The sequence below is a fragment of the Copadichromis virginalis genome, linkage group LG23, assembly GCF_057382275.1.
Source record: "Copadichromis virginalis isolate Kocher_CV1m ecotype Utaka linkage group LG23, C_Virginalis_male_GT1.1, whole genome shotgun sequence".
Classification (NCBI taxonomy): Eukaryota; Metazoa; Chordata; class Actinopteri; order Cichliformes; family Cichlidae; genus Copadichromis; species Copadichromis virginalis.
In genome coordinates, this window is record NC_140639.1 from 38,327,071 (window position 1) to 38,353,032 (window position 25,962).

The 25,962-nt window shown below is 41.3% G+C and overlaps 1 protein-coding gene across 1 annotated transcript in view; it reads right to left on the reverse strand.

The window, feature by feature from the left end:
• LOC146681569 (cholecystokinin receptor-like) overlaps positions 1–23,418 on the reverse strand; it is a 66,700-nt gene extending 43,282 nt beyond the window's left edge. The window contains exon 1 of the mRNA XM_085448956.1: positions 22,956–23,418. Within this exon, the coding sequence (XP_085305082.1) occupies positions 22,956–23,076 (121 nt within the window). The 5' untranslated portion in view covers positions 23,077–23,418. The remainder of the gene's footprint in view (positions 1–22,955) is intronic.
• Positions 23,419–25,962: the final 2,544 nt, after the last annotated feature.

A 25,962-nucleotide genomic window follows, 5' to 3' on the forward strand; every position in this document is an offset into this window, starting at 1 on the left:
CAAAAGCAGTTTTATTCATTTGCATGCAAATGCAAGTAACACTTTAATTATTCATGCAACCCTTGTATTAAATTAGATATGAATTAATAAAAAGAAAACATCAAGATAAGAAAATTTAAAAGGAGATAGTTGCATCAATACATGAAGACAACAGCCTGGATCAGGTTGTTCCCCTGGGAAATAAGACTCTGAGCACATAAACAACACCAAACTCTATTACAAGGCAGAATAACTTGGCTTAATCAACATCTTAAATCGTGCTAATGTCAATATTCCTCTCCTCACCCTGTGAATGGAAGCATTAGTAGTAATCTTCAAGAAAAAGATGAAGACAATATCACAAGCACAGAGCCGACCGTGTCAGGTGGCTCACTTGGGAATACAACCCAAACTGGAAAAACAAGATCAAAATTAAACAGTTCTCTTTTCATCAACAATAATATCCTTTCAGTTTGTAGGGGCAGGAGGAGGAGCAAGATTTGAGCAACAGCCAGATGTAATTCCAGGCCACAGTCATCAAAACGATTACAGTGAGACGCAAAAGCGACTAAGAAGAGATACAACTGACAAAAAAATCATAAAGAGACATAAATGACTACAAATTGATGCATAATGACTGAAAATAGACACAAAGTCACTGATTAGAAGGTAAATGACAACTGAACAACACTAACAAAGTTACAAAAAAAAACAGTTGAGAACTACAAATCAAAGATAATGACTACATGCTTATGAAAATAATGACACAAAGACCCAAAATGCATAGTGACTACAAAGGCTCCGATACAGATACAGGGTTAAGCAAAAACATAGACTGGTTTAATTATACAAATTGATCATACAGACATGTGGTGGCATGCACTGAGATCTTAAAAAAAGAATATAATGAAACAGTCATCTACAGTGTGTTTCATAAGATTTCCTTCTTTCAGCGCTGCCATACAGCTAAGCATCAGTGGGTGCTGGATGGCCCAGCCAGAGGGTTTTTGGGATGCTCCCTTCACTAACACCGGCCTGCCACAGCGAGTCTGTTTGAGAATGAGAGTATCTGACAGGACAAGGCCGGGGCTGGCCATGTGCTGACTGAGTCCTCTGATTAAACACAGAGACATGCGAGAAGTCCGGAGGTTTACAGCAGAGCCTGCGCACAGAATGTAGCACATCACCTTTAAGGCAAGCATTGCTCATCAGGAGTAGAAGCAGGACTCAAACAGCGCGTGTTTGTGGGGCTTAAAACGCATCTTTGTGCCACAGTGAACACTGAGACAGCCCTTACTGAATCCTGTTAAAAAGAGAGGTTTTCCTTCCCACTGTCGCCATCTGATTGTGGGGGTTTCTTTCTAATATTTTAGGGTCTTTATCTTGCAATTTAAAACACTTTGAAGTGACTGTTGTTGTCCTCCCACACAGATGCATATTTTGAATTTCAATGTTTGCAAAACTTAAAGACCCACATAAATGACCCAGTTTTTAGAATTTGACTCAGTGCTTTTAATAATAAGGTATGTTTGATAGTATTTAATTTAACTACACACTTGAAAGCCTATTGCCAGAGCTGTTGAGCCGCAGCTGCTACGGTTATGTGACTTCAGTGTGCACATTAAAATGATGTATTTTTGATCTTTTGTCATTATTGTTTTGGTATCTTATTACCAACTTGCCCCATGTCCTCTGCTGTTTGCCTAATAGCTGTGCTTGTCTCTGTGTGGGTGTATTTACAAGTATTTTATGAAACACTGTGGGATAAATTGTGCCTTATGAGTGTGTGCAGCATGACATTACGTTTTAGTGTGAGAAAAAAAGCTCTTTGTATCGTTGCTTTTATCCTGCTTCTGTGACTTAACTCTAAGCTTAATTGGCTGGAGAGCATCTTGCCAAAGGAGTGAAGATGAAAGTTGATTCAAACTGGCATATTCATAGTAATGTCCTCCCTATAAATAGACAAATTAAATAACATTTTCAAAGCAAACTATGAAAAAAGTTTGTCTGCAGTAACAAGTACAGAGTGATTAGACGGTCCGGTTTTGAACCGAAGACATTGCAGGTTAATGCTGATCACCTCTGCCACGTGAGAGATTCTGTCCCCCTTAACTGCAAGTATGAATTATTCCTTTGATGGAGAAGAGTCCTCTGCTTTTTGAAGCTGTTTCATTAGCCAAAGATTGCCCCATTTCAGAGATGTGACAGCATTCTGCCATGCTCTGCCATGGGCTACTTTTACGTTAATGTTCCTCATAATAACAACTTTTTAACTACAGGAGGGTGAGCATACCTTTAAACATTCTATTCCGTCCAAACCTGGTTCGCCCAGAGTTTTCTTCCAGTTCAAAAGGGACTTTTTTCCTCCTTCCAACAAGTCCTTCCTCATAGGTCTCATCCGATTGTTAAGGTTTGTCTCTAATATTTTAGGGTTTTTGCCTTACAATATAAAGCACCTTGGGGTAACTGTTGTAGTGATTTGCTGCTATATAAATAAAATTGATTAGAGTTGAGTTGAGTTAAATTCCATTCTTTTCATCATTTGAGCAATGTGTGGATGTCGGATGCTGCAGATGTTGCTATGCCCCTCTCACACAGGGTCAAAGGGAAAAAGCCTTCTTCTGGATCACAGAGGATTGTTTTAATCTTATTGCATTTTTTTTACTTGATTTGACAGGTGAGGCATGGATAGTTGTGATTGCTGTCATGACCTTTAAAGCAGGGGTGTCCAACTCCATGCCTCAAGGGCCGGTGTCCTGCAGGTTTTAGATGTGTCCTTGATCCAACACAGCTGATTTAAATGGCTAAATTACCTCCTCAACATGTCTTGAAGTTCTCCAGAGGCCTGGTAATGAACTAGTCGTTTGATTCAGGTGTGTTGACCCACGGTGATCTCTAAAACCTGCAGGACAGCGGCCCTCAAAGCCTGGAGTTGGACACCCCTGCTTTAAAGTGTTCAGTCAGACACAAAGCTAACGCATTCAGATCCCATCACATCAGGGGAACATATACTCAGGGAAAAAAATTATTTGAACCCCTGCTGATTTGGTACGTTTACCTGCTAACAAAGAAATGATCAGTCTATAATTTCAGTGGTAGGTTTATTTGAACAGTAAGAGACAAAACAATAGCCAACAAAAAAATGCATTTCAAAAAACTTAGAAATTAATTTGCATTTTCATGAAGGAAATAAGTATTTGACCCCTTTGCAAAACGTGCTTCAGCACTTGGTGACAAATCACAGAGGTCAGATGTGTCTTATAGTTGGCCACAAGTTTTGCACACATCTCAGGGGAGATTTTGTCCCACTCCTCTTTGGAGATCCTCTCCAAGTCATTAATGTTTCATGGCTGATGTTTGGCAACTGTAACCTTCAGCTTCCTCCACAGATTTTCTATGGGATTAAGGTCTGGAGGCCACTCCGAAATCTTATTATGCTTCTTCTTGAGCTTCTTCTTCAGCCTTGGCCGTGTCATGTCACGCTGGAATACCCACCCACAATGCATTTTCAATGCCCTGGCTGAGGGAAGGAGGTTCTCACCCAAGATTTGATGGTACATGGACCCATCCATCCTCCATTTGATGCAGTGTAGTCCTGTCCCCTTAGCAGAAAAACACCCCAAAGCATACTGTTTCCAACTCCATGTTTGACGGTGGGGACAGGGTTCTTGGAGTCATAGGCAGCATTCTTCCTCCTCCAAAGTTGAGTTGATGCCAAATAGCTCAATGTTGGTCTCACTTGATCACAACACTTTCACTCAGTCCCCCTCTGAATCATTGAGATGTTCAGTGGCAAACTCCAAACAGGCCTGTGCTTTCTTGACCAGGGGAACCTTGCAGGCACTGCAGGATTTCAGTCCTTCACGGGGTAGTGTGTTACCAAATGTTTTCTTGGTGAATATGGTACCAGCTGCCTTGAGATCATTGACAAGTTCTTCCTGAATAGTTCTGGGCTGGTTCCACACTGCTCTTATTATCTCATTATCATGAGATCTTACAAGGAGCTCAAGACCGATGGAGATTAACAGTTATTTTATGGTTCTTCCACTGGCGAATAATGGCACCAACTGTTGTCACCTTCTCACCCAGCAGCTTGGCGATGGTCTTGTAGCCCATTCCAGCCTTGTGTAGGTCCACATTCTTGTCACTGACATCTTTGGAAAGTGCTTTGGGCTTGGACATGGTGCAGAGTTTAGAATCTGAATAGATACCTGCGTAAAATAAACCTGTGAGCCAGAAATCTTGCTGATTGATATTGAGGATCAACTACCTATTTCCTTCATGAAAATGCGAAGAAGTTTGTAACTTTGTAACTGCATTTTTCTGGATTTTTTGTCTTTGTTCTGTGTCTCACTGTTCAGATAAACCTACCATTGAAATTATAGACTGATCATTTTGTTGTTAGTTAGGGCAGACTTAACAAATCAGCAGGGTTTAAAATAAATCTGGCGGGGGGCTAAAGACATCCACTTTCAGTAACTAATAAGATGTAACTGGAACATGCGTTTCATTTTCACATTCAGAATCAGCACTACATTGTGAGGCTTTCATCATTAATTCCAAGCAGTAAGCTGTCACTGGCTCAGCAGCCTCTATCGTGTTAGATTTTACGTGATCCAGCCAAATGAAAATGGAATTATGTCTTCATTGAGCACCAGCGGTATACTGGCTCCCTTGAGCCTTATATCTGCAGGACAATTCACTTTGCTTCCTTTGACTCCCTCAAGCGTGACAGCTGTGCACAAATCAAAAGGCATCTAAAAACATGTGAATGAAAGGACAGGGTTCACCTGTCAAATGTTCAAGCCTTGACCCAGGGCTGGGTCTGTTTCTTTAACCTTTATATTGCTCTATTTGCATCCTATTGGCTGCTGCAATGCAAACTGTAATTATGTTTTCCCACAAGGTTCATTTAAGTTTCATCACATCACTTCACGTTGTCTTATCTTTACGAGAGGATTAGCACAACTTCATAGGCACAGCAAGCCATTTAAAAGTGTTGTCATTTTTTGGCTGTGGATTGTGCAGTGAGAGGAGTATTTTTTTTTCTCCTTTCACTTGAGTGATGGGGCCGGTTCTCATCACGATACATGAATAAATCGCCACAAAGTTCATGAATAATGGATGCTAATAATCTGCAGGTCTGCGGTTTTGAACTATCCTTTTAATCACAACCTTACCGTAAGGCTGCAATTCATGTAGAAAGTCCCAGTGAGATGATGAAATAGTCCAAATTGTTAGAAATTGCTGTCATCTCTATCGAAATATGATGTTTCTCCTAATTACAAAGGGGTAGAAAACCCTTTGGAAGTGAACCTGAGAACCACAGACATGAATAAGGAACTTGCGGCAATCAGCAACAACAGGATTTGCAACAATTTGCAACACTCAAAAAAAAGCAACAGATTTTGTTATTTCAGTTGATTACTTGAGCATTCACTGAGCATTAAATTCATTAATTAACGTCTACTGCTCATCAATTATTGGACTAATCTTTCCTGCACTAACATAAGCTCCTCTACTTTTCCCATTCCCATTTTTCTGTTTAGCCACATATATGAAAAACCAGCAGCCCTCATGTAAAGGTCTTCAATAAGTGGGTCTCTGTTATGTTTGTATCATTCACTAAAATAGCACAATTCACATCCTGCCATGTTCACGTAGCTTTATTGAGGAGTGCTCGCACTGCATGCAAACAACACTCCATCTCTGCTTGTGATTGCAATGCTCTGAAAACCTGAAGGCATCATGGGAAGCACACCAACAACATCCGTTTTGATGCACTATAAATAAATCAATATTGAGCGCACAGCTACACATATAATAGAATATCTATAGCAACTGAAAAAAAAGTAAGTTTACCTCCAGTAATATTCATCTCGTGTCCTGTTTTCTGACAAATACCCACAAAATGCAAAAGAGACTCTATGACCACACCTGTAGAATTACACAATTACACAATTAGTTTTTATATTTTGGTTTAATTTCTGTGTTATAAACATGTAACATCACAGTTACCTTCAATACCTATCATAGCTAGAACAACAGAATGACGGACAGAACGTGTTTCTACCAGTTTTCTCAAATTTTCAGAGCATTTCAGTGCATTTTGTGGAAGAACTACCTTATTGAACTCCAGTGCATATTCCATGGGAACAGTCACTGACTGCACTAATTAATTAAGTCATTAAGTAATGTGTCATTAGGTTGTAGGGAAAAATAAAAGCTAGCAAGCAAACCCAAGGGTTCAAAATTAGTTTTGGTGAGCAGACACTAATAAAAACCCAATAATACTTCTGTAACATTCCTACGAAGGATCTGATCACAGTGTATCTGGTATCTGACTGAGGACATACATATATCCATAGGTTGCCAGTTGACGTCTTGGTCCCTCTCTCTTCTCTCCTCACTGTCATCAACTTTTTCTTTCTGTAGCTTTTGCAGTTTTGTTTGTTAATTATGAGTTGAGTTGGGAGACTCTGCCAGTCCTGTTTTCAGTTTTGGTTCTATTAGTTTAGCTCACTAATATTGATTCAGGGAAAAGCCAGAATCTGATGGCCTTTCATGTGATTTGTTAACTGTCTTCTTCCTCTTTTCTTTGTTGTAGCGAGGGCTCTCATCTCATTATTTCGCTGTGTTCTTTATAAGTAACTGTACTTTCATTATACAAAGTTTGTTGAACTGCAGCAGCATGGTGGCGTCTCAAATGTTGGGTTCCCTTTGAGCCAACATTATGAAATCATAAGGGTGCGCTCTGTGCTCACTGTAACATTAGAGAAACTGAAGAGGATTCTTGGCCCTGTCACTTTGCATTTAGTTCCTTTACATTCATGCAGTACAAACAAAATCTGCTCGACCCATCCGATTTGATCATTTTGGCAGGAAGTCAGATACAACCAAATCAGTCAATGTAACCTTAGCCTCGAATGAAGAGCCTTTCTCCATTCTTTGCTGTTATTTCCCATTTATAGTGTTCCTACACTAAAGACTGCATGAAAAACAAACTGACTGAATTCATGTAAGAAAAGGCTGTTTTGAAATTGATCCATGTTGGTCTGATAGGCTTTCCAGGCACAAGACCCTATTGGTTATCACATATAAATTTCCTTTTCCTTATAACCAAAAGTGGCCGTGTTTTGGCGTCATTTCGCTGTTAACTAGTAAACACTCCACACTGTGAATAAACTACTACAAGCACACTTGGCGTTTAAGCTTCAGAGTGCTTCCTTCTAATGCCTCGTTTATTGTGTCCACGCAGCCAGTAGGTCAGCATCTTACATCACTGACTTCCTGTCTCTTTAATCTGCCACCTTGAAATTGCAAAGGTTGCTTCAAAGAGTTGACAGCCTGTCTCGTATCCAAAAAGATTCACTAAAGAGATAGGGATCAGGGCAGGGTGTCACACTCCACGCTTCTCTTTACCGACAGAAGAAAATCACTGAATCCCCAGGACTGATTTCACCCAATGACAAGTATGTAATTCTCTTTTCGACTTGTCTGAAATGATAAAAATGGATTCCTGCATTTTGGTGCACATTATCTGGTGGATGGATTTTAGCTTTACACAAGCCTGACTGATTTCATATTTAACCTCTGCACTACACATTACCACACTGTGATGCTTAGCTTTAAAAAAAGTGGTAGCAGATGAATCCTTTCACAGTAATTTAGCTCAATGTGCAGAAATCAGTCGACGTGTTGCATTTTACCACTGTAATGAGGTGAGTTACTGTAGCTGTCAGCACAATTCAACTGAATTAGTCTTTCCACTATGGCTCCCCATGAGAGAGGAATATTGATCCTACATTACTTAGATTTTTTTTCAGAAGTTGGAAGGATCTTGTTTGTACTGCAAGAACAAACTCAGCATGTATTCAATTACCCACAATGCTCTCTGTCTCTGATATTTTCATTTGCTTCTGATGCCACTGATTCCTTTTTTCATCACTAACATGTTTTATTGCCATTAATTGAATGTTTTTGCTTAGAATCATCCAAGCAAACCAACCCACAGATGAAATATTTATTACAGCGGAATATGTAAAGTGTGAGAAAAACTTAATGGAAACAGCACATCCATAGTAGCAGTATGTGTGTATTTAAAGAAAAGCCGCTAACAGGCAGACAAATGTTGAGTACTACACAGTACCCAATGATGAATGAACTCTTTATTAAATTACTTTTTTTTTTTAAATGAGACTTTGGAGGTTTGACATTTTCAGCTAATGTTCAGTGGCTAGCTAGCTTATTAGAAAGGTCACTGTGGTACTGGGTGGGTTGCTTGTTCTGGCTAGTGAAAAGCAGCTAAACTCCTTCTTAGTTTGCTCATCTAACTGCTCAAAAAATGAGAATAAGTTTATTTCCTCATACTTTACATTTGAGACCTACTTGCTTCACATAGCTTTCTTTGATTGATTAACATTTCTTGAGTTTAAAAAGTGTTTCCATATAAGCTAGTTTTTTTTGGTCTCTTCTTGTAAATAGGCTCTTAAAAACTGATTTGTGTGGTGCTATATGAATACGTGTTTCTTTGTGCTCTGGGTGAATCTAAAGCCCTGTCCACAGAACCGCTCATCAGGCATCACTGTATCTAGCACATGGCTGGTCGCTAGGCAACATTCCAGGATCCTGTTGGCTAGTCAACAGTCTAATGTATTTACCAACCATATATCAATGAATGGTATGTTTCATTCTCTTCAGTGACTTGTATGCATGTCAATTAATTGCATAAAACCTCATATAAGTTTTAAGGCACAGTAAATCATTTTTTGAGGCTATTTAATAGAAAAAAATTGTTGTACTCAAATATACATTGTTTACTGTGTAACTACAAATTAATGTATTCTCATAATCTTTTTTTATGTATGTGGCTAGAGACCGACCACATATGTAATACGTCTTATAAGTTACTTTTAGTTTAAATTTAAAGATTGCAAATAGCTTTTGATTGATTGATTGAATCTTTATTTTGAACATGTTGAAAAAGTACAACAAAATAGAATTAAAAAAGACAAATGAACAAAGCAAAACAAAAGGAAAACGAGCAACCACAACTCCAAATAACGTTCATGTTCAAAAAGGAGCAGGAAGAAGCATAAGCCTAATTAATCCCACCCCTTTTCCACTATCTAGTATAAATAGACTACAGAAATACCTCCTTGCAATTACATTACATGTTATGTGTAACACATATATATATATATATATATATATATATAAAAAACACCCAGCACGCCCCTGCGGGCGGTTTATCCTTCAAGCTCGGGTCCTCTACCAGAGGCCTGGGAGCTTGAGGGTCCTGCGCAGTATCTTAGCTGTTCCCAGGACTGCGCTCTTCTGGACAGAGATCTCCGATGTTATTCCCGGGATCTGCTGGAGCCACTCGCCTAGCTTGGGAGTCACCGCACCTAGTGCTCCGATTACCACGGGGACCACCATTACCTTCACCCTCCACATCCTCTCGAGCTCTTCTCTGAGCCCTTGGTATTTCTCCAGCTTCTCGTGTTCCTTCTTCCTGATATTGCTGTCATTCGGAACCGCTACATCGATCACTACGGCCGTCTTCTTCTGTTTGTCTACCACCACTATGTCCGGTTGGTTAGCCACCACCATTTTGTCCGTCTGTATCTGGAAGTCCCACAGGATCTTAGCTCGGTCATTCTCCACCACCCTTGGGGGCATCTCCCATTTTGACCTCGGGACTTCTAGGTTATACTCGGCACAGATGTTCCTGTACACTATGCCGGCCACTTGGTTATGGCGTTCCATGTATGCCTTGCCTGCTAGCATCTTGCACCCTGCTGTTATGTGCTGGATTGTCTCTGGGGCATCTTTACACAGCCTGCACCTGGGGTCTTGCCTGGTGTGATAGACCCCAGCCTCTATGGATCTTGTACTCAGAGCTTGTTCTTGTGCTGCCATGATTAGTGCCTCTGTGCTGTCTTTCAGTCCAGCTTTGTCCAGCCACTGGTAGGATTTCTGGATATCAGCCACCTCCTCTATCTGCCGGTGGTACATACCGTGCAGGGGCCTGTCCTTCCATGATGGTTCCTCGTCTCCCTCCTCTTTCTTGGGTTTCTGCTGCCTGAGGTATTCACTGAGCACTCGGTCAGTTGGGGCCATCTTCCCAATGTATTCTTGGATGTTCGTTGTCTCATCCTGGACTGTGGTGCTGACACTCACCAGTCCCCGGCCCCCTTCCTTCCGCTTAGCGTACAGCCTCAGGGTGCTGGACTTGGGGTGAAACCCTCCATGCATGGTCAGGAGCTTTCTTGTCTTTATGTCAGTGGCTTCTATCTCCTCCTTTGGCCAGCCTATTACCCCAGCAGGGTACCTGATCACGGGCAGGGCGTATGTGTTGATGGCCCGGATCTTGTTCTTACCATTCAGCTGACTCCTCAGGACTTGCCTGACCCTCTGCAGGTACTTGGTGGTTGCAGCCTTTCTAGCGGCCTCTTCATGGTTCCCATTTGCCTGCGGGATCCCCAGGTACTTGTAACTGTCCTCTATGTCTGCAATGTTGCCTTCTGGTAGTTCAATCCCCTCAGTTCTGACTACCTTCCCTCTCTTTGTTACCATCCGACTACACTTCTCCAGTCCGAACGACATTCCAATGTCATTGCTGTATAGCCTGGTAGTGTGGATCAGTGAATCGATGTCTCGTTCACTCTTGGCATACAGCTTGATGTCATCCATGTACAGGAGGTGGCTGACAACTGCTCCGTTCCGTAGTCGGTATCCGTAGCCAGTCTTGTTAATGATCTCACTGAGGGGGTTCAGGCCTATGCAGAACAGCAGTGGGGACAGAGCATCTCCTTGGTAGATCCCGCACTTGATGGTAACTTGTGCTATGGGCTTGGAGTTGGCCTCTAGTGTTGTACGCCACTAGCCACTGAGCATTGCCGTTATGGGTTGCATCCTTCTCCCATATGCTCTTCCAGTATTGCTCCGTCTCCATCCAGCCTTGGTGGTGCTGTTCTCTTATTGTTCCCTTGCCACTGAGAGTACACCTTTGCTGGTTCTGTGGAGAACAGCTGGTTTATTCTCCTGCCTTCTATCTCTCTGGTGTACCTCCTCAAGCGGCTGGCCAAGGCTGTGAGTCTTTGCTTGGCAGTTTCCAAGGCCTCAGGTATGGACAGCTTGCTGTATTTCTTAGGCACCTTATTTGTCGCACCTTTCTGCAACTCTGTTAGTTGGCTAACCTCCCTCCGTGCTACTTTGATCTTGCCCTCTAGCCTCCTTCTCCATGGAGGGTACTGCCCCTTGTGGCTGTACTTGTAGCCAAGCATCTCACTGATCACTGCTGCCGTATTGTAGATCAGCTTGTTAGTGTCGGTAATCGTGGTTGTAGGTATTGCCCGTAGTGCTGCATTAACATCATCTAGCAGACCTTCTGAGGGTACTTCACGTAATCTTGGTAACCGGCTACGGGGGATCCAGGTTTCAAGCTTGGCCATGATCCTATTTTTCAGGTCAGTTCCTCTCGCACTCAACGATCCTTCTCCTATCGCACTTGGGGCTATGTACCCAATCTCGGGTGGGGGTGATGATATCTCCCCCCTGACCTGGCGTCCTGACTCCTCCTTGCCGTAGCATTTGTGTTGTACCTCGTCAATCTCTAGCTGTGAGAATGTTGGAACACTGAGCTACTAGTTGTTTCGCCGTCATTGTGGATGTTGGGTATCGAAGAATCCATAGGTCCCTCATCCTATTCATGTAGCCCCTTCCGCCGGGGTTACTTGCGTAGTAGCATTCCAACAACGCCCTGTTTTCGTCCCTTGCCCACCGATGCCTTCTTGTTCCAGTAGCCCACTTTTCGTCAGGGTGCCCTGGTTCCTCAACACCTGACGCGGACCTTGTTGATCCGGGCGACGTCCGAGCCGGCATGCCTTCATATTTATCTGTCTCGCTCATGTCTGCGGTAGGCTTGCTTAGGGGGTCTAGCCTTAGGACCCTTACTGGATACAGACGCCCCAGGCAGGAATCGAACTTGCGATCCTCTGTTCCAAAGGCGTGTAGTTTAACCACTACGCTATCCAGCTGCTGGCACCTGGATATATATATATATATACTCAACAAAAATATAAACGCAACACCTTTGTTACTGCTCCCATTCCCCATGGGATGGACGTAGAGACCTAAAATTCAGTCCAGATACACAATATAACCATCCCTCCCAAACAGTGGTCACAAATCAGTCCAAATGTGTGGTAGTGGGCACATCTGCCATATTGAGATAATCCATCCCACCTCACAGGTGTGCCACATCAGGATGCTGATCTGACATCATGAGTAGTGCACAGGTGTACCTCAGACTGCCCACAACAAAAGGCCACCCTGGAATGTGCAGTTTTTTGCGCTATTGGGGGTCTGGGGACCCAGAACCGGTCAGTATCTGGTGTGACCACCATTTGCCTCATGCAGTGCAACACATCGTCGCATGGAGTCTATCAGATTGTCAATTGTGGCCTGTGGAATGTTGGTCCACTCCACTTCAATGGCTGTGCGAGGTTGTTGGATATTCGTGGGAACTGGTACACGCTGTCGTATACGCCGGTCAAGCACATCCCGAACATGCTCAATGGGTGACATGTCCGGTGAGTATGCTGGCCATGCAAGAACTGGGACATTCTCAGCTGCCATCTGCCCTGAACAATGTGAACCATGATTCATCCGTGAAGCGCACACCTCTCCAACGTGCCAGACGCCATCGAATGTGAGCATTTGCCCACACAAGTCTGTTATGGCGACGAGCTGGAGTCAGGTCAAGACCCCGATGAGGACGACGGGCATGCAGTTGAGCGTCCCTGAGACGGTTTCTGACAGTTTGTGCAGAAATTGTTTGGTTGTGCAAACCAATTGTTCCAGCAGCTGTCTGGGTGGCTGGTCTCAGACGATCTTGGAGGTGAACCTGCTGGATGTGGAGGTCCTGGGCTGGTGTGGTTACACGAGGTCTGCGGTTGTGAGGCCGGCTGGATGTGCTGCCATATTCTCTGAAACGCCTGTGGAGACGGCTCATGGTTGAGAAATGAACATTCAATGCACGGGCGACAGATCTGGTTGACATTCCTGCTGTCAGCATGCCAATTGCACGCTCCCTCATTGCTTGTGGCATCTGTGGCATTTTGCTGTGAGACAAAACTGCACATTCCAGGGTGGCCTTTTGTTGTGGGCAGTCTGAGGTACACCTGTGCACTACTCATGATGTCAGATCAGCATCCTGATGTGGCACACCTGTGAGGTGGGATGGATTATCTCAATATAGCAGATGTGCCCACTACCACACATTTGGACTGATTTGTGACCACTGTTTGGGAGGGATGGTTATATTGTGTATCTGGAATGAATTTTAGGTCTCTACGTCCATCCCATGGGGAATGGGAGCAGTAACAAAGGTGTTGCGTTTATATTTTTGTTGAGTGTATATACCCATACCAACATACCTGTGCACCCGCACACACGTGAAAATATTAGACAAGAACACCCTATCAAATCTCTGCCTTTTCCCTGTACCCTGTAAAAACCATATCCTTAAACCGCTTTTTAAACTGCGCCATGCTTGGACATTGCTTCATATCTTTACTTAGTCTGTTCCACAGCTTCACTCCACACACAGAGATGCAAAAACTTTTTAATGTTGTACGGATACGAGGATGTTTTAAATTTTATTCCCCCCTCAAATTGTATCCCCGTTCCCTTTTAAAAAACATTTTTAGAATATTGTCAGGAAGCAGGTTATTTATTGCTTTATATATAATTTGTGCAGTGAGAAAATGAACCAGATCTGTGAATTTTAGAATTTTTGATTTTAAGAATAGTGGATTTGTATGATCTCTGTAACCAGTTTTATGGATTATCCTTATGGCCCTTTTTTGTAATATAAAGACTGATGATAGCGAACATTTGTAAGTATTGCCCCAAACCTCTGCACAGTAATTCAAATACGGTGCAATCAGGGAACAATAGAGAATGTGGAGTGATTTGTGGTCCAGAATGTGTTTTACTTTACTCAAGATTGAGACACTTCTTGAAATTTTGTTATGTATATGATTTATATGAGACTTCCAGTTTAATTTATCATCTATAATCACACTAAGAAACTTATGTTCAAGTACTCTTTCAATTTCCACACCATCTAAATGAATCTGCACCTGTGCATTTCTAAGGGAATGCCCAAATAAGATAATTTTAGTTTTACTTAGATTTAGCGATAGTTTGTTCCTGTTAAACCATTTTTTAATTTTGCACATTTCTGAAGTAATTGTATCCAGCAGCTCCTTTAGATTCCCCCCAGAACAAAAAATATTTGTGTCATCTGCAAATAATACTAATTTTAATATATCAGATGCCTTACAAATATCATTTATATAAATAATAAATAATTTTGGACCCAGTACAGAGCCTTGTGGAACACCACAAGCAATGTCCAAGCATGATCAGGAACGGACACCCAGCTTCACAAATTGTTTCCTGTCACCTAAATAATTTTTCACCCATTGCAGTACAACCCCCCTGATCCCGTACTGTTCCAGTTTATTAATTAATATGTCATGATTGATTGTAGGGCTGCACGATTTTGCATAAAATGAGAATCACGATTTTTTGGCTTAGAATTGAGATCACGATTCTCTCACGATTTTCTTTTCCAGTACAAATATTTATTGCACTTATTAACTGCACATCATCTTCGTAACAGTTGAGACTGAACATGAAAACAATAAATAAACATAAAAACAACAAATGTCTCACAAGTTTTGTTGTTGCCGCAAAATGTTGTAGTGCTTGAAATTCCGTCTTCACCGTTGCTCGACACTGCGTGTATAGAGCAGGTAGTGCAGCAATAGAAAAATAGTTGCAGGACGGCACTGTGTAGCGTTTGTCTAGGGTGTTGATCATTTTCCAAAATCCCTCGTTTTGCACAGTGTTGATGGGAGCCATATCTTTGGTCAGGTGATAAGTGATAGCCTCCATAATTTCTTTGTGCCTGTGGGAGTTCGACGTGTATAGGGAAGCGCTGTATAAGGTTCCCGTTATTGATGTTTGGGTGGTTGACCGGGACGGATTTTCTCCTGTCACTTTCCTGTCATCCCTGACGTGCTCTCCGTTGTTTTTTCCCTGCTAATTTTAGCATCACACAGCTTCTGTACCACGTGGTATAAGGCTCCGTAAACAGGCCTGTAATTTGTGAAGTGGCGTCTATCCCCGGTTTTATACAGCGGCACAACTTTGGCTATTTTCATTTTGTTTGGCACTTTTCCCGTCTGAAATGATAAGTTGCAAATATATGTTAGAGGTCCTACAATTCCTTCAATGACCTTCTTGACGATTTTCATGTCAATATCATTACAATCAGTAGATGTTTTATATTTACACATGTGTACAATGTCAATTATTTCTTTTTCCTCCACTGATGTGAGGAACATTGAGTTAGGGTTCCTATCAATCAGGTTTTCACTACATTCTACTGATGGCAGTGACTCAGGAATTTGTTCTGCCAGTTTTGGTCCAATATTTACAAAATAATGATTAAAGCTGTTGACCTTATCAGCAGTGTTTTCCATAATATTGCCATTGTCGATAAAGTATTGAGGATAACTTTGTTGTCCAGAATTATTTTTAATGATACCGTTTAAAACATCCCATATTCCCTTCATATTATGTTTATTGTTGTTCAATATTTTACTATAATACTCCTTTCTACATACACGTATAATATTGGTCAACTTATTTTTGTATTTTTTATATTTATTTTCAGCATCTTTTGTTCTTTGTTTTAGGAATTCCCTATAGAGTGTATTTTTCTTTTTACATGCATTTTGTAAACCCTTAGTGAGCCATGGTCTATCTGAATATTTGTGCTTTCTGTTGTATTTTATTGTTGGACAGTTTTTATCGCACAACTCCATGAATATTCTTAAAAATATGCCATATGCAATATCAATATCAGCTTCTTTGTACACATTGTCCCAGTCCTGATTTAATAGATCGTTCTTAAGTGCATTCACAGTTTCTTCTGTCCTTACACGTCTGTATCTCAGTTGTTCTTCATGCTGATTTTTCTTATAATTAGTGTCATAAACTGCAAAAACTGGTAGGTGATCACTGATGTCATTAATTAATATTCCACTCACAATGTTGTTTTCCATATTGTTAGTGAAAATATTGTCAAGTAAGGTGGCACAATCTGGTGTAATTCTGCTAGGCCTGGTTATTTTAGGATGTAAACTCAAACTGTACATAGTGTTTAGGAATTCGTCAGTCATTGTATGCTTTTTCGGATTCAACAGGTCAATATTAAAATCACCATAGATAAACATAACTTTTTGATTTGTTTTAGAGAATATTTCCTCTATGAAGTCATTAAATACTTGAATACTAGAGCCAGGTGTTGTATATATACAGCTAATTATTACATTTTTTCTCTTTTTCCTTATAAATTTCAATTGTTATACATTCTAGTAAATTATCAATTACAGTTGTCATACTTTCTACCACCTTGTAGTTTAGGTTTTTATCCACATACACAGCTACTCCCCCTCCACTCTTGTTCCTTCTATTTACAAAATTCACTTCATATCCCTCCAGTCCAAAGTCCATTCCTTTCTCCGCATTGATCCATGTTTCAGAAATGGCAATAATTCCAAATGGATTTGTCAACTCATTTAGATATTCCTTTATATTGTTGAAGTTGGCATACAGACTTCTGCTATTAAAATGGATTATTGATAATTTATTTTCCGTGTTGATGGTGTGCTTAAACTGTTCATCAGTGAAGTAGCAGCAGTTACAGCTGATGTTGTAGAAGAAATTATTTTCCGGGTCTATATCCTTTTCTAAGTCTAGAACATTATGGTCTGTGTATCGAAATGTTCTCAGTTCCAGATTATCATAAAGAGAATTCCAATGAGTCATGTTGATATTGTTGCCGGATGCAGATGAAGTTCTTTTGGACTGTGCCATGTGTTGTGTTGTGTGTCACGTCACATGTGTATTCATACCTCCAGAGTAAGTTGACCTCAGTATTTGTCCAGCTCCTCCATATTTCTGATGACCAACACTTTGGCTTGTTCCGGTGTTCCATTGAGTTTAATGAATACTTTGCAGTTGGTGGTCCATGTATTTTGAATTTTTCCCTGTTTCTTCAAGTAACGTGCTTTCCTGGCAATGTCCGCATTTCTTTTTATCAGATGTTCGTTCATGAAGACATCGGATCCTTTCAGTTTCTTTCCTTGTTTTAACAGTGCTGTTTTGTGTTTTCTGTTTGCAAATCTCACAATGATGGCTGGTTTGTCACTGTCATTTTTTCGGGGTAGAGGGTAGCAAGCCTCAATGTTGTTATAATCCACTTCCACACCTTTGGACCGTAGAAAGGTAACCACTTGATGCTCCGTGGAGTTGACATCTTCCTCTAGCTAGTTGATGCTAGCATCCTTCCTCTCTCTCACCGCTACGGTTCAAAAACATCAACTTCTGAGTTTTCGAGAGGTCGCAAATGACGAGCCACCACTTCTGGACGGTTTCCCACACACGCTCTCAAAGATTAGTATCCACCAAACTATATATGACTATTTACGTATATAAATCTTGTAAACGTTTATGTACAAGTTACTTATAAACTTGGACCTATTCCATTACAAATACATATGAGCAGGCTGTTCATAGAAGCCACCATGTTGCCGCGTTGGACCGTGGCCAAGCTGGGCGTTGCCTTCTGCCTAATCACATTTTATGTAAGTGGTTAGAGTCGGCCACATATGTAGTACACCTTAGGAGATTATTTTAATTCAAAGATTTGAATTTCACAAGTAGCTCTTGCAAGCTAAATATGACCATTTAACATTCCTGCATTTATTTTAATTGTCTCTTTGTGGTTATGTCTTTCCCTTCCTTTTGCAATTGCTTATTGTCAGCAGATTAGACATGCAACCCTCCCGTTGTTAAGTGTTAGGCTGAGTGCCCTGAAAATCACACATTCCCTCTGATAAACAGCTTGATAACATTCTTAAATTGTATGAGAATTTAAGTGTCTGTGTAAAAAAATATTACATCCACTTCAAAGAAAATGTTACTAACGCCAGCTAACAATGCTCAACAGCAGCTAGCAGAGCTAAAACAAACAAACAAACAAACAGCTGCAACCCCAGTATCACTGTCATCAGTCAGAAGTGAGCACATTGACTCATATCGGACTCCTTTCACAAAAATGTACAGCTTTCTCTATAGTAAATAGATGTGACACTCGGGATACGGACGCTGCAGTCATATTGACAGCTGAGGTAAACAGCAGACTTACAGCCTGAACTCACTACAGATGAACAGTGACCAGAGATGTTTGTCCTTCAGCAGCCACCATAGCTGGGATTATGAATTTGAATTGGGAGGGGTACAAAACCAGAATTAAATTAACTGCAATTTGTAATCTACTGACATCTAATAGTGAGTTTTTTGGAGGTAGTTCTCCAGAAGCAATGTATGTTTTGGGTTGTTGTCATGTTGGAAGACAAAGCGATGACTCGGAATCAGTTTTGCTACAGACTGCTGGAGGTTTTCTTTAAAAAAATTTCACTTATCTTTCTTTTCTCATGATTCCTTCCACCTTGACAAGATTGCTAGTTCCAGAAACACTGAAGCATCCTCACAGCATAGTGCTCACGCCGCCGTGTTTCACTGCAGGGACAGTTCTTCATGTTGCATGCCCCTTCTTTCTCCAAACATAAGCAGCATTTCTACGGCCAAAGAGCTCTAGTTTCATCTTATGTGACCAAAGGACACACTTTCAGTATACATAATTTTACTCCAGGTTGTTCTTAGCGGTTTGAAGATGTCTCTTCTGCAGAAGTAGAGATTGTCTTGGTCTGTAGCCTTGCAATCCAATCCTGTGCAGGATTCTAGTGATTGCCTTCTTTGGCTAAGTCACTCACTAGTGTCTTGGCAGTTTTTCTGGGGTCTTTATACCCATCTCTCACTAGTTTCTTTTTGCCAGGCTTGTTCTAAACTTTGTGACCCTCTTTGAATTTCTTCATACTTCTCACTCCAGGTCTTGACACTCAGAAATGCTCTGATAACTTTGTATATCTGTCTCCAGCTTTCTTTCTGGCATTATGCTTTCTCAAGTGACAACTGAAATCCTTGCTGAGTTTTTATACTATGTGTAAATGAGAAGAAAAACCTCTGTTTTAACTTGATTTTAAAAGCTTTGAGCGTTGAGTTAAAGCACATCATTGCACAGCAGTGGTTTTTGTTATGGCTCAATAAAAGGGGGCTAATGATTCTTGCTTTTTCTAAAATAATGCTGTTCTTGTGTGCAAACAGAAAATTCTAATGGAAGCTAGTATGTTTAAAAATGCTATATTAAAAATCCCTCACTCTGCAGAAAAAAGCACTTGAGAATTTTTTTGACAGAAGCTTTAATTCATATGTGGCCTGATAACTTTATTCTCATCTGTATGTGCTGTTTTAATGGAGTAACCTGATGAGAGGGCAAAGGCAGGAACTGTTTACTAAGAGACCAGGATTTTATCAAGATGCAGCTTCTCATTATCAGGATGATTCAAATCTTTATACTCACAGTGCATTCATGCAATTTGTTTCACCTCAACAAGTTGCTTCAAAATGTTCCAATTATTAGCTCTGATTACTGTGATCGCGTTATGACAGACAACACCACTATGTAAACACCCCAAGGGGACAAGATTCTAATTTCTTCCACAAGATACAACATTGTAGAAATGGGTACAATGTTAGAAACTCCCAGCTCTTTTACTGTGTATACTGTGCACAGCTGACTCTGCAGCAGCACGTCTCTTGTCTTGCTCTCCGGTTTTTCCACTTTTGCTCAGTGCCCAAGGCGACTTATTGGATTCCTTCTAAAAACAAATGTTCATTTAATGCTCATGAGATCCACTTCAAGATAACTCATCGCAAGACAGGGTGAGCTCAGCAGAGTGCCACTTTGAATCATCTGGAGAACGGAGAGTGTCTAAGCATAGCCAAGGTGCAGCTACAGATATTCCACATAAGCAGCACCGTGTCTGAACTGAACTGCTCTCAGGAGTCCAGAAGGATTATTTTTGAAATGATGCATGTCCGATGTTGTTTTAGTTCTGTGCAGTCGGTATTTTACAGCTGCTCTATCTGTTAAGCAACTCTTCAGACAAGCGGTAAAAACATGTCAGTCATCTGCAGAATGTAAATTTAAAAGAAAACCATACAAAGAAATCAAAATCAGAAAGAAAAAGGTGCAAGTGAATGAAAGCAATATATTCTTCTGAATTTCTTTCTTTTTCTTTAAAATCAGGTATAGCATAAGTCTTTCACATCCTGCCGGTTACTTAAATAGGGTAGGCTGGTTAAGATATATTAACCTACTCACAGTTTCTGTTCAACTGTCGCTTTGCAGCCCATCTCGACCTGAGGGCCTCCTTCTTTGCTGCCTTTGACACAATCACTGTCACATCTCATGTCACTAACGCCTGCTCTGTTCTGTGTTCCAGCTTTTCTGTTGCACTCGCTGACTTATGCACATCCACATGCATGTCTAATCCAGGACAGAGACACATAAATGACTGCAGATAACAACAGAAGTCTTCTTTTGAGCTGCCCTAACTGAAATCTGTTGGTTCTTCTGTAGTTAAAAAAGAACAAAACATTAAATACACCTTCTAAGTGCGTTTCAAGATGTTTAGTTTAATAATGAGATCCCTGCAAAGCTTACGCCATGTGATTTCCAAAAATACATTCATCGTATATTCATGTTCAGACCTGCCTGAGTGAGTGTGGAATCTACTGTACGCCAGTTTTTTAGAACAGCAGCATGCTCCCATTCCTTTCACGTTGTACAGTAGTTTGTGTCACGTCTCTCTTTTTGCTCATGCTTTAAACTTCCATTCCAGCCCAGAGAGGTAAACCTCACGACTTGAAGACTTCTATAGTAACTAAGAGAAAAGGAAATGCTTAACAGCGCAGGCTGCAGTTGTGATATAAAGCTGAATACAGCACCCTGTAATTGTTAGAAATACAGCTATAAACCACCCACCCATCACTTCTGACTGTTCATTAGACAAAATAATTTATTTAAAGATCCCATTCTGGGCTACAGAAAGCTGTGACTGGGATCTGTCACTATACAATGATGTCTTATAGGAGAAACAAGTGGGAGAGGAAATGATCTGCTCATTATTCTATAGTGAAAACATAGATTTCAGGAGTTCAGGAGGGATGCCAGGGACAAAAAACATAACTGTCAGCACAGTGACTGCAGATTTCTGTGTTTTCTTTTACATAAATAACATTAATAACAAAGTAAACAAAAGATAAATGAAGCATTCAAATGAGTCAAAACTCTCCATAAAGTTTCCAGGGTGAGCATCCCTCTGGTCCTCGCTTAATGCCCAACCTCCAAATGTGCAAACAAAACCTTCACCCATGGCGGAAGACAGTTACTAATTAATATGAATCTACAGCTACACTGTATAAACTAATGTGGCTTTATTTGAAATGTTCTCCCATTTTTGAGTTGATGAAACTGATTGTTGCTAAATAACTGAAGCTACTTTGTAGAGTAAATGAAACCCACTTCAGTGTGTGAGAATATATTTGCACTGTGTTCATCTACTGTAATAACTTTTTAAAATGAATTTCACCTAAACTACTTTTGATGTGGAATTTAACCTTAAATTTAACACTTTATGTTGAAAGCTATCATCAAGGTCCATTTATAATATTAAATTGATTTCTTTGTTTCTCCCCAACATCAAAACAAACCATTTCTGTTCCTTTTGCATCAGGAATTCAAGTGACGGGGTGGGGCTTTAATTTACTGCCCCAGCTGTGGATATCTGAGAGTAACAATACACATTCATATCCATCACTGTCTTATGGCCTGAGGAGACCCTGAAGGATGAAGATGAATAAAAAGAAGTTTATGTGCCACCTCAGGACGTAGCAATGTGACCACAATTCTCACAGTGTTAGATTGCTCTCTGGGTAGATCACCCCACTGATGTTGATGCCTGCCTCACATATAAGGTCAATAAAAGTAATGCAGCACACAAGGAGGAATGGCTCTGAATTATTTAGCGAGGAAAGATTTGAAATTTTCTCGATACTGCAGCAGAGGCGGGGGGTGGGAAAAAAAATTTAAAAGAGCCTCTCAACCTCATTTTCCAAATCAGCCTGTGTGCTCAACTGGTGTCCTGATAGACTTATTGTGAGAGCCTTATCTTCTCTGGTGTTGGGCTTAATCTCCTGCCCACTTTGAGAGCGAGAAGAACAAACACTCGGAATTAGAGCTGCTTTTCACTCTGCACAAGGCTGCCGCTGCTGCTGCTGCTGCTCATTCTGATTGGGGCGTTATTGATGCAGAGAGAAGCAGCAGTAAATTGGAAAGCTGGGTGATTGGTTACATACAATGAGGATGAGGAGAGCTGATTTAAAAAGAAGAAGAAGAAGAAGAAGAAGAAAGAAAGAAAGAAAACAACTCCTGATTGCAAATGGCTTTCTTTTAAAAATACAGATCTGACACAGTGTGGGGGGGAAATGATCTGTAGGTAAAACATCATTTGGTGTTCTACATATCTGAGTAAGGAGAGGAAATTACATGAGGTCTATTGATTGCATTTTTGTAACCAAGGAATTAGTCATTTGTCTGTTTGTAACTTGGAGGGAATCACCACTGTTAACAAGAAATGAAAGCTGGGTTTTTTTTTAATCACTCACATTTAGTTTGTATGAAAAGATGAATATTGAAGAACAATGTTGGCAATTTAAGCCAAATCAGACTAATAACAACAACAACAATAATAATAATAATAATAATAATAATAATAATAATAATAATAATAATAATAATAATAACAACATTAGGGTTTAACACCTTATCTGTTTATACCGGGACTGGGGCCAGGTGTTGGTGCCATCTGTAGCGGTTTAACACCTCAGCCTGGATGATTCATTTGTGGAAAACTGTGTGCTCTTACCTCTGGCTCTGGCCGGTCTGCTGGGGACGGAGCGGTTCGTGTTGCTCACGTTGTAGTCGCTAACTTCCACGCTGAGGTTCCCCCACTCCGTCACAGTCCCGTTCCCCGTCCGTAGAGCCATCCTCTCTTCGCTTCTGGTTTCACACCTGCGCTGAGTGACTGAGCCGATCAGCCCGCCACCTTTTCCTTCATAACAGCCGGAGAAGGGGCGTTTAGGAAACTTGGAGGCGGCCCAGAGTTCTGTTTGCTTTTCTTTTCCTTCTTCTTCTTCTCTTTTTAAAATCTCGAGCACGGTGGAATAAATGGAGACCAGGCGGAGTGTGACAGGGTTAACTGATGGGGAGCCGTGAGGGAAGCCCCGGGAAGCGCGCAGTACAGCGGACTGAAGCCCGACTGTGGAGGAATGAGGCTGCGCTGCTAAGGCAACTGAGGAGCTCTCACACTCTCTTCCTCTCTCTCTCTCTCTCTGTTCACACCACCGTCACTGCAACAGTTTAGAGAAATCATACACAAACTGGCTGCTGCTCATCCGTAGGTGGACTGACTTCAAGCTCGATCAGCTCCAGAGCTTCCTTTTCTAAGTGACACCACAGCAGTGGTGGAGACACCGTTTATATGAGGGTGTCCATGCAGGGCTACGTGCTTGGGGTGACGTTGGATCTCCATCCATTTTAACAAGATTTATTAAGAATTTGTGATAAATCCACCTGACCAAACCAATCATTTTCTTTATCACTCACTAGTTCTGTGCCATACTTATTCACTTGGTATTGATCTGATGCCAAGTAAATATGAGTATCTATCGCCAATACAGATATCGATATTTTCAGCTATATAGGCAGATTATGTAGGGGAGAGTAGTATGTCATGATTTGTGAGATGAATCATCAATAATTTGAAAAGGTTCAGACGTTTTTCACAGTGTGTGTTTGAAGGTTTTTTTTTTCTTTTCCAGAAAAATAATTTGTTGAACACAGATCAGTGGGCTGCACGCTGAGGACAGAAACAAAGTAATCAGATACCAATACTGATTACTGATATTTGGATCGATCCACCCACATCTGTGTCTCACATTTGTCATTTGAATTGGCCAAAAAAAAAAAGGACTCATGTAGAGGAGGTACTGCTACGCTTGCATCCAGTGCTATATTTTCAATTCTGGACTCTATAGATTCACTTTGCATGATTCACAGCCCATTTTTCTTAGATGTGGGCCTTGGTGCAGCAATGTCAGCTCATCCTCTGTCTGAAACCAGCTGTTTTAGCACCTTCTCTTTAAGCAAGTTTTTTTTTCCTGATCTACTGTCCCTCATAGGTAGAAGGTTTAAGCATCAGGTGTGAACCAGCATGGCAGCGTTTGGCTCAGCTGCATCACTTGTACATACACTTGTCTCACTCTTTCAATATGGCCTTGTTTGATATGAGCTCCCATAAGTACATCTGTATAATAAAAAATGGGGAAACACCATGCGTCTGCTTAATTATTATAATTTAAAAAGAGTGTTTTCATTGTTAAAATGTTTTTGGAGGAGACTGAGAGCGGTGTACCCCAGGAGAGGCCCAGGCGTTGTCCACATCCCTGGGGCTGGGCCTGTGGTCAAAGCACGGGCAGACCAACTGCAGGCCTCCACCATCATTCCCATCCCCAAAAGGTCTGAAATAGACCATCTCAATGACTACAGACCTATGTCCCTCACGTCTGTAGTCATGAGGTGTTTCAATAGTTTCTCACCACATCAGAGACTGCTTACCTTCCTCTCGGAGTAAATCGGTCCACGCAGGATTCCATCACCATCACATAGCACTGAGCCATCTGGAGAACTGGAAGAGCTACATGATGCACGTCATGCACTACAATTCAGAGTTCAACACCATAGACATCCTCACCACCAAACTGGACCACCCTCAGGTCCCCTCTGCCACATTCTCCTGGATCAAAGATTTCCTGACCAACAATCAGTACTGCCACGAGCAGTAGAAGTAAAAGACACCTTTTCTTAAATGAACTGGTTGTAAAGCAGAGGTGCCAAAGAACAGATAGCTCAGTAGGTAGAGTGGTGGCCCCATGATCGGGAGGTCAGGGGTTCAAATCCACTGAACGGCTACCCTGAAGTGCCCCTGAGCAAAGTACTGTCCCTACGCACTGCTCCCCGGGCGCCCACTGAGTGAATGGGTTAAATGTAGAGAGGAATTTCCCCACGGGGATCAATAAAGTATACGTTACATGTTGCACATCCTGTGTTCGTGATGAGAACATATTACTGTGAATGTTATTGTCTTGGTTACATATTAGCTGTTATAAATGATTGTTTAAAGCGAAAGAGTGTCTCGGTATTTTCTCGTAGCCTGTGGAACAACTTTAAATGTTCCATTTAGCTGTTTGGCTAACAGGAGAAAGGTGAGACCCTCTGAGACCCCTGATGGGCAGCGTGATGGCTTTGTTTATGAGGAACAATCTATAAGCACCTCTGGGTTTCTTTTATTTCATGTGCTGCTGCTTGAGAAATGATGCTTTGAAAAGTGTCTGGAGGTAGCGGGGGAGGAGGGGGACTTAGTTTGCACTGTGGGGGAGGAAGACTACACTATTTGTGTTTGTGATTTGTTATATGGTTGCTGTCAGTCCTGGGGATGGTTTTACAAGTACTCTTATTGCTTTTGTGCTGCTCCTATGTGTGGGTGGTGTGTGTGTGCTCCAGCTTGGCTAACACGTGTTGGTGGTTTTCCACATTTTGTAGGATAACGGCTTATTACAGTAATGCCAAAAGTCTCTCCCTTCCTCTTCCTCTGGAGCCTTCAGTGTTGAGAGTTTGGCAGCTGCTCTGCATTGATTTTCACTAGATAAAGGTCTTCACGCAGGTCATGATCAGCCTGTCTGATGAGATGGGGAATTTGCCTTTTGATACACGGGAGTGTCAGAACCTCCTCTTCCTTTTTGTAAAACTGGTGGAGTGAAAATTCACTGAAAGAAAATGCAGTTCAGCTAAAGCACTCAAGCTCCTGAGAAATT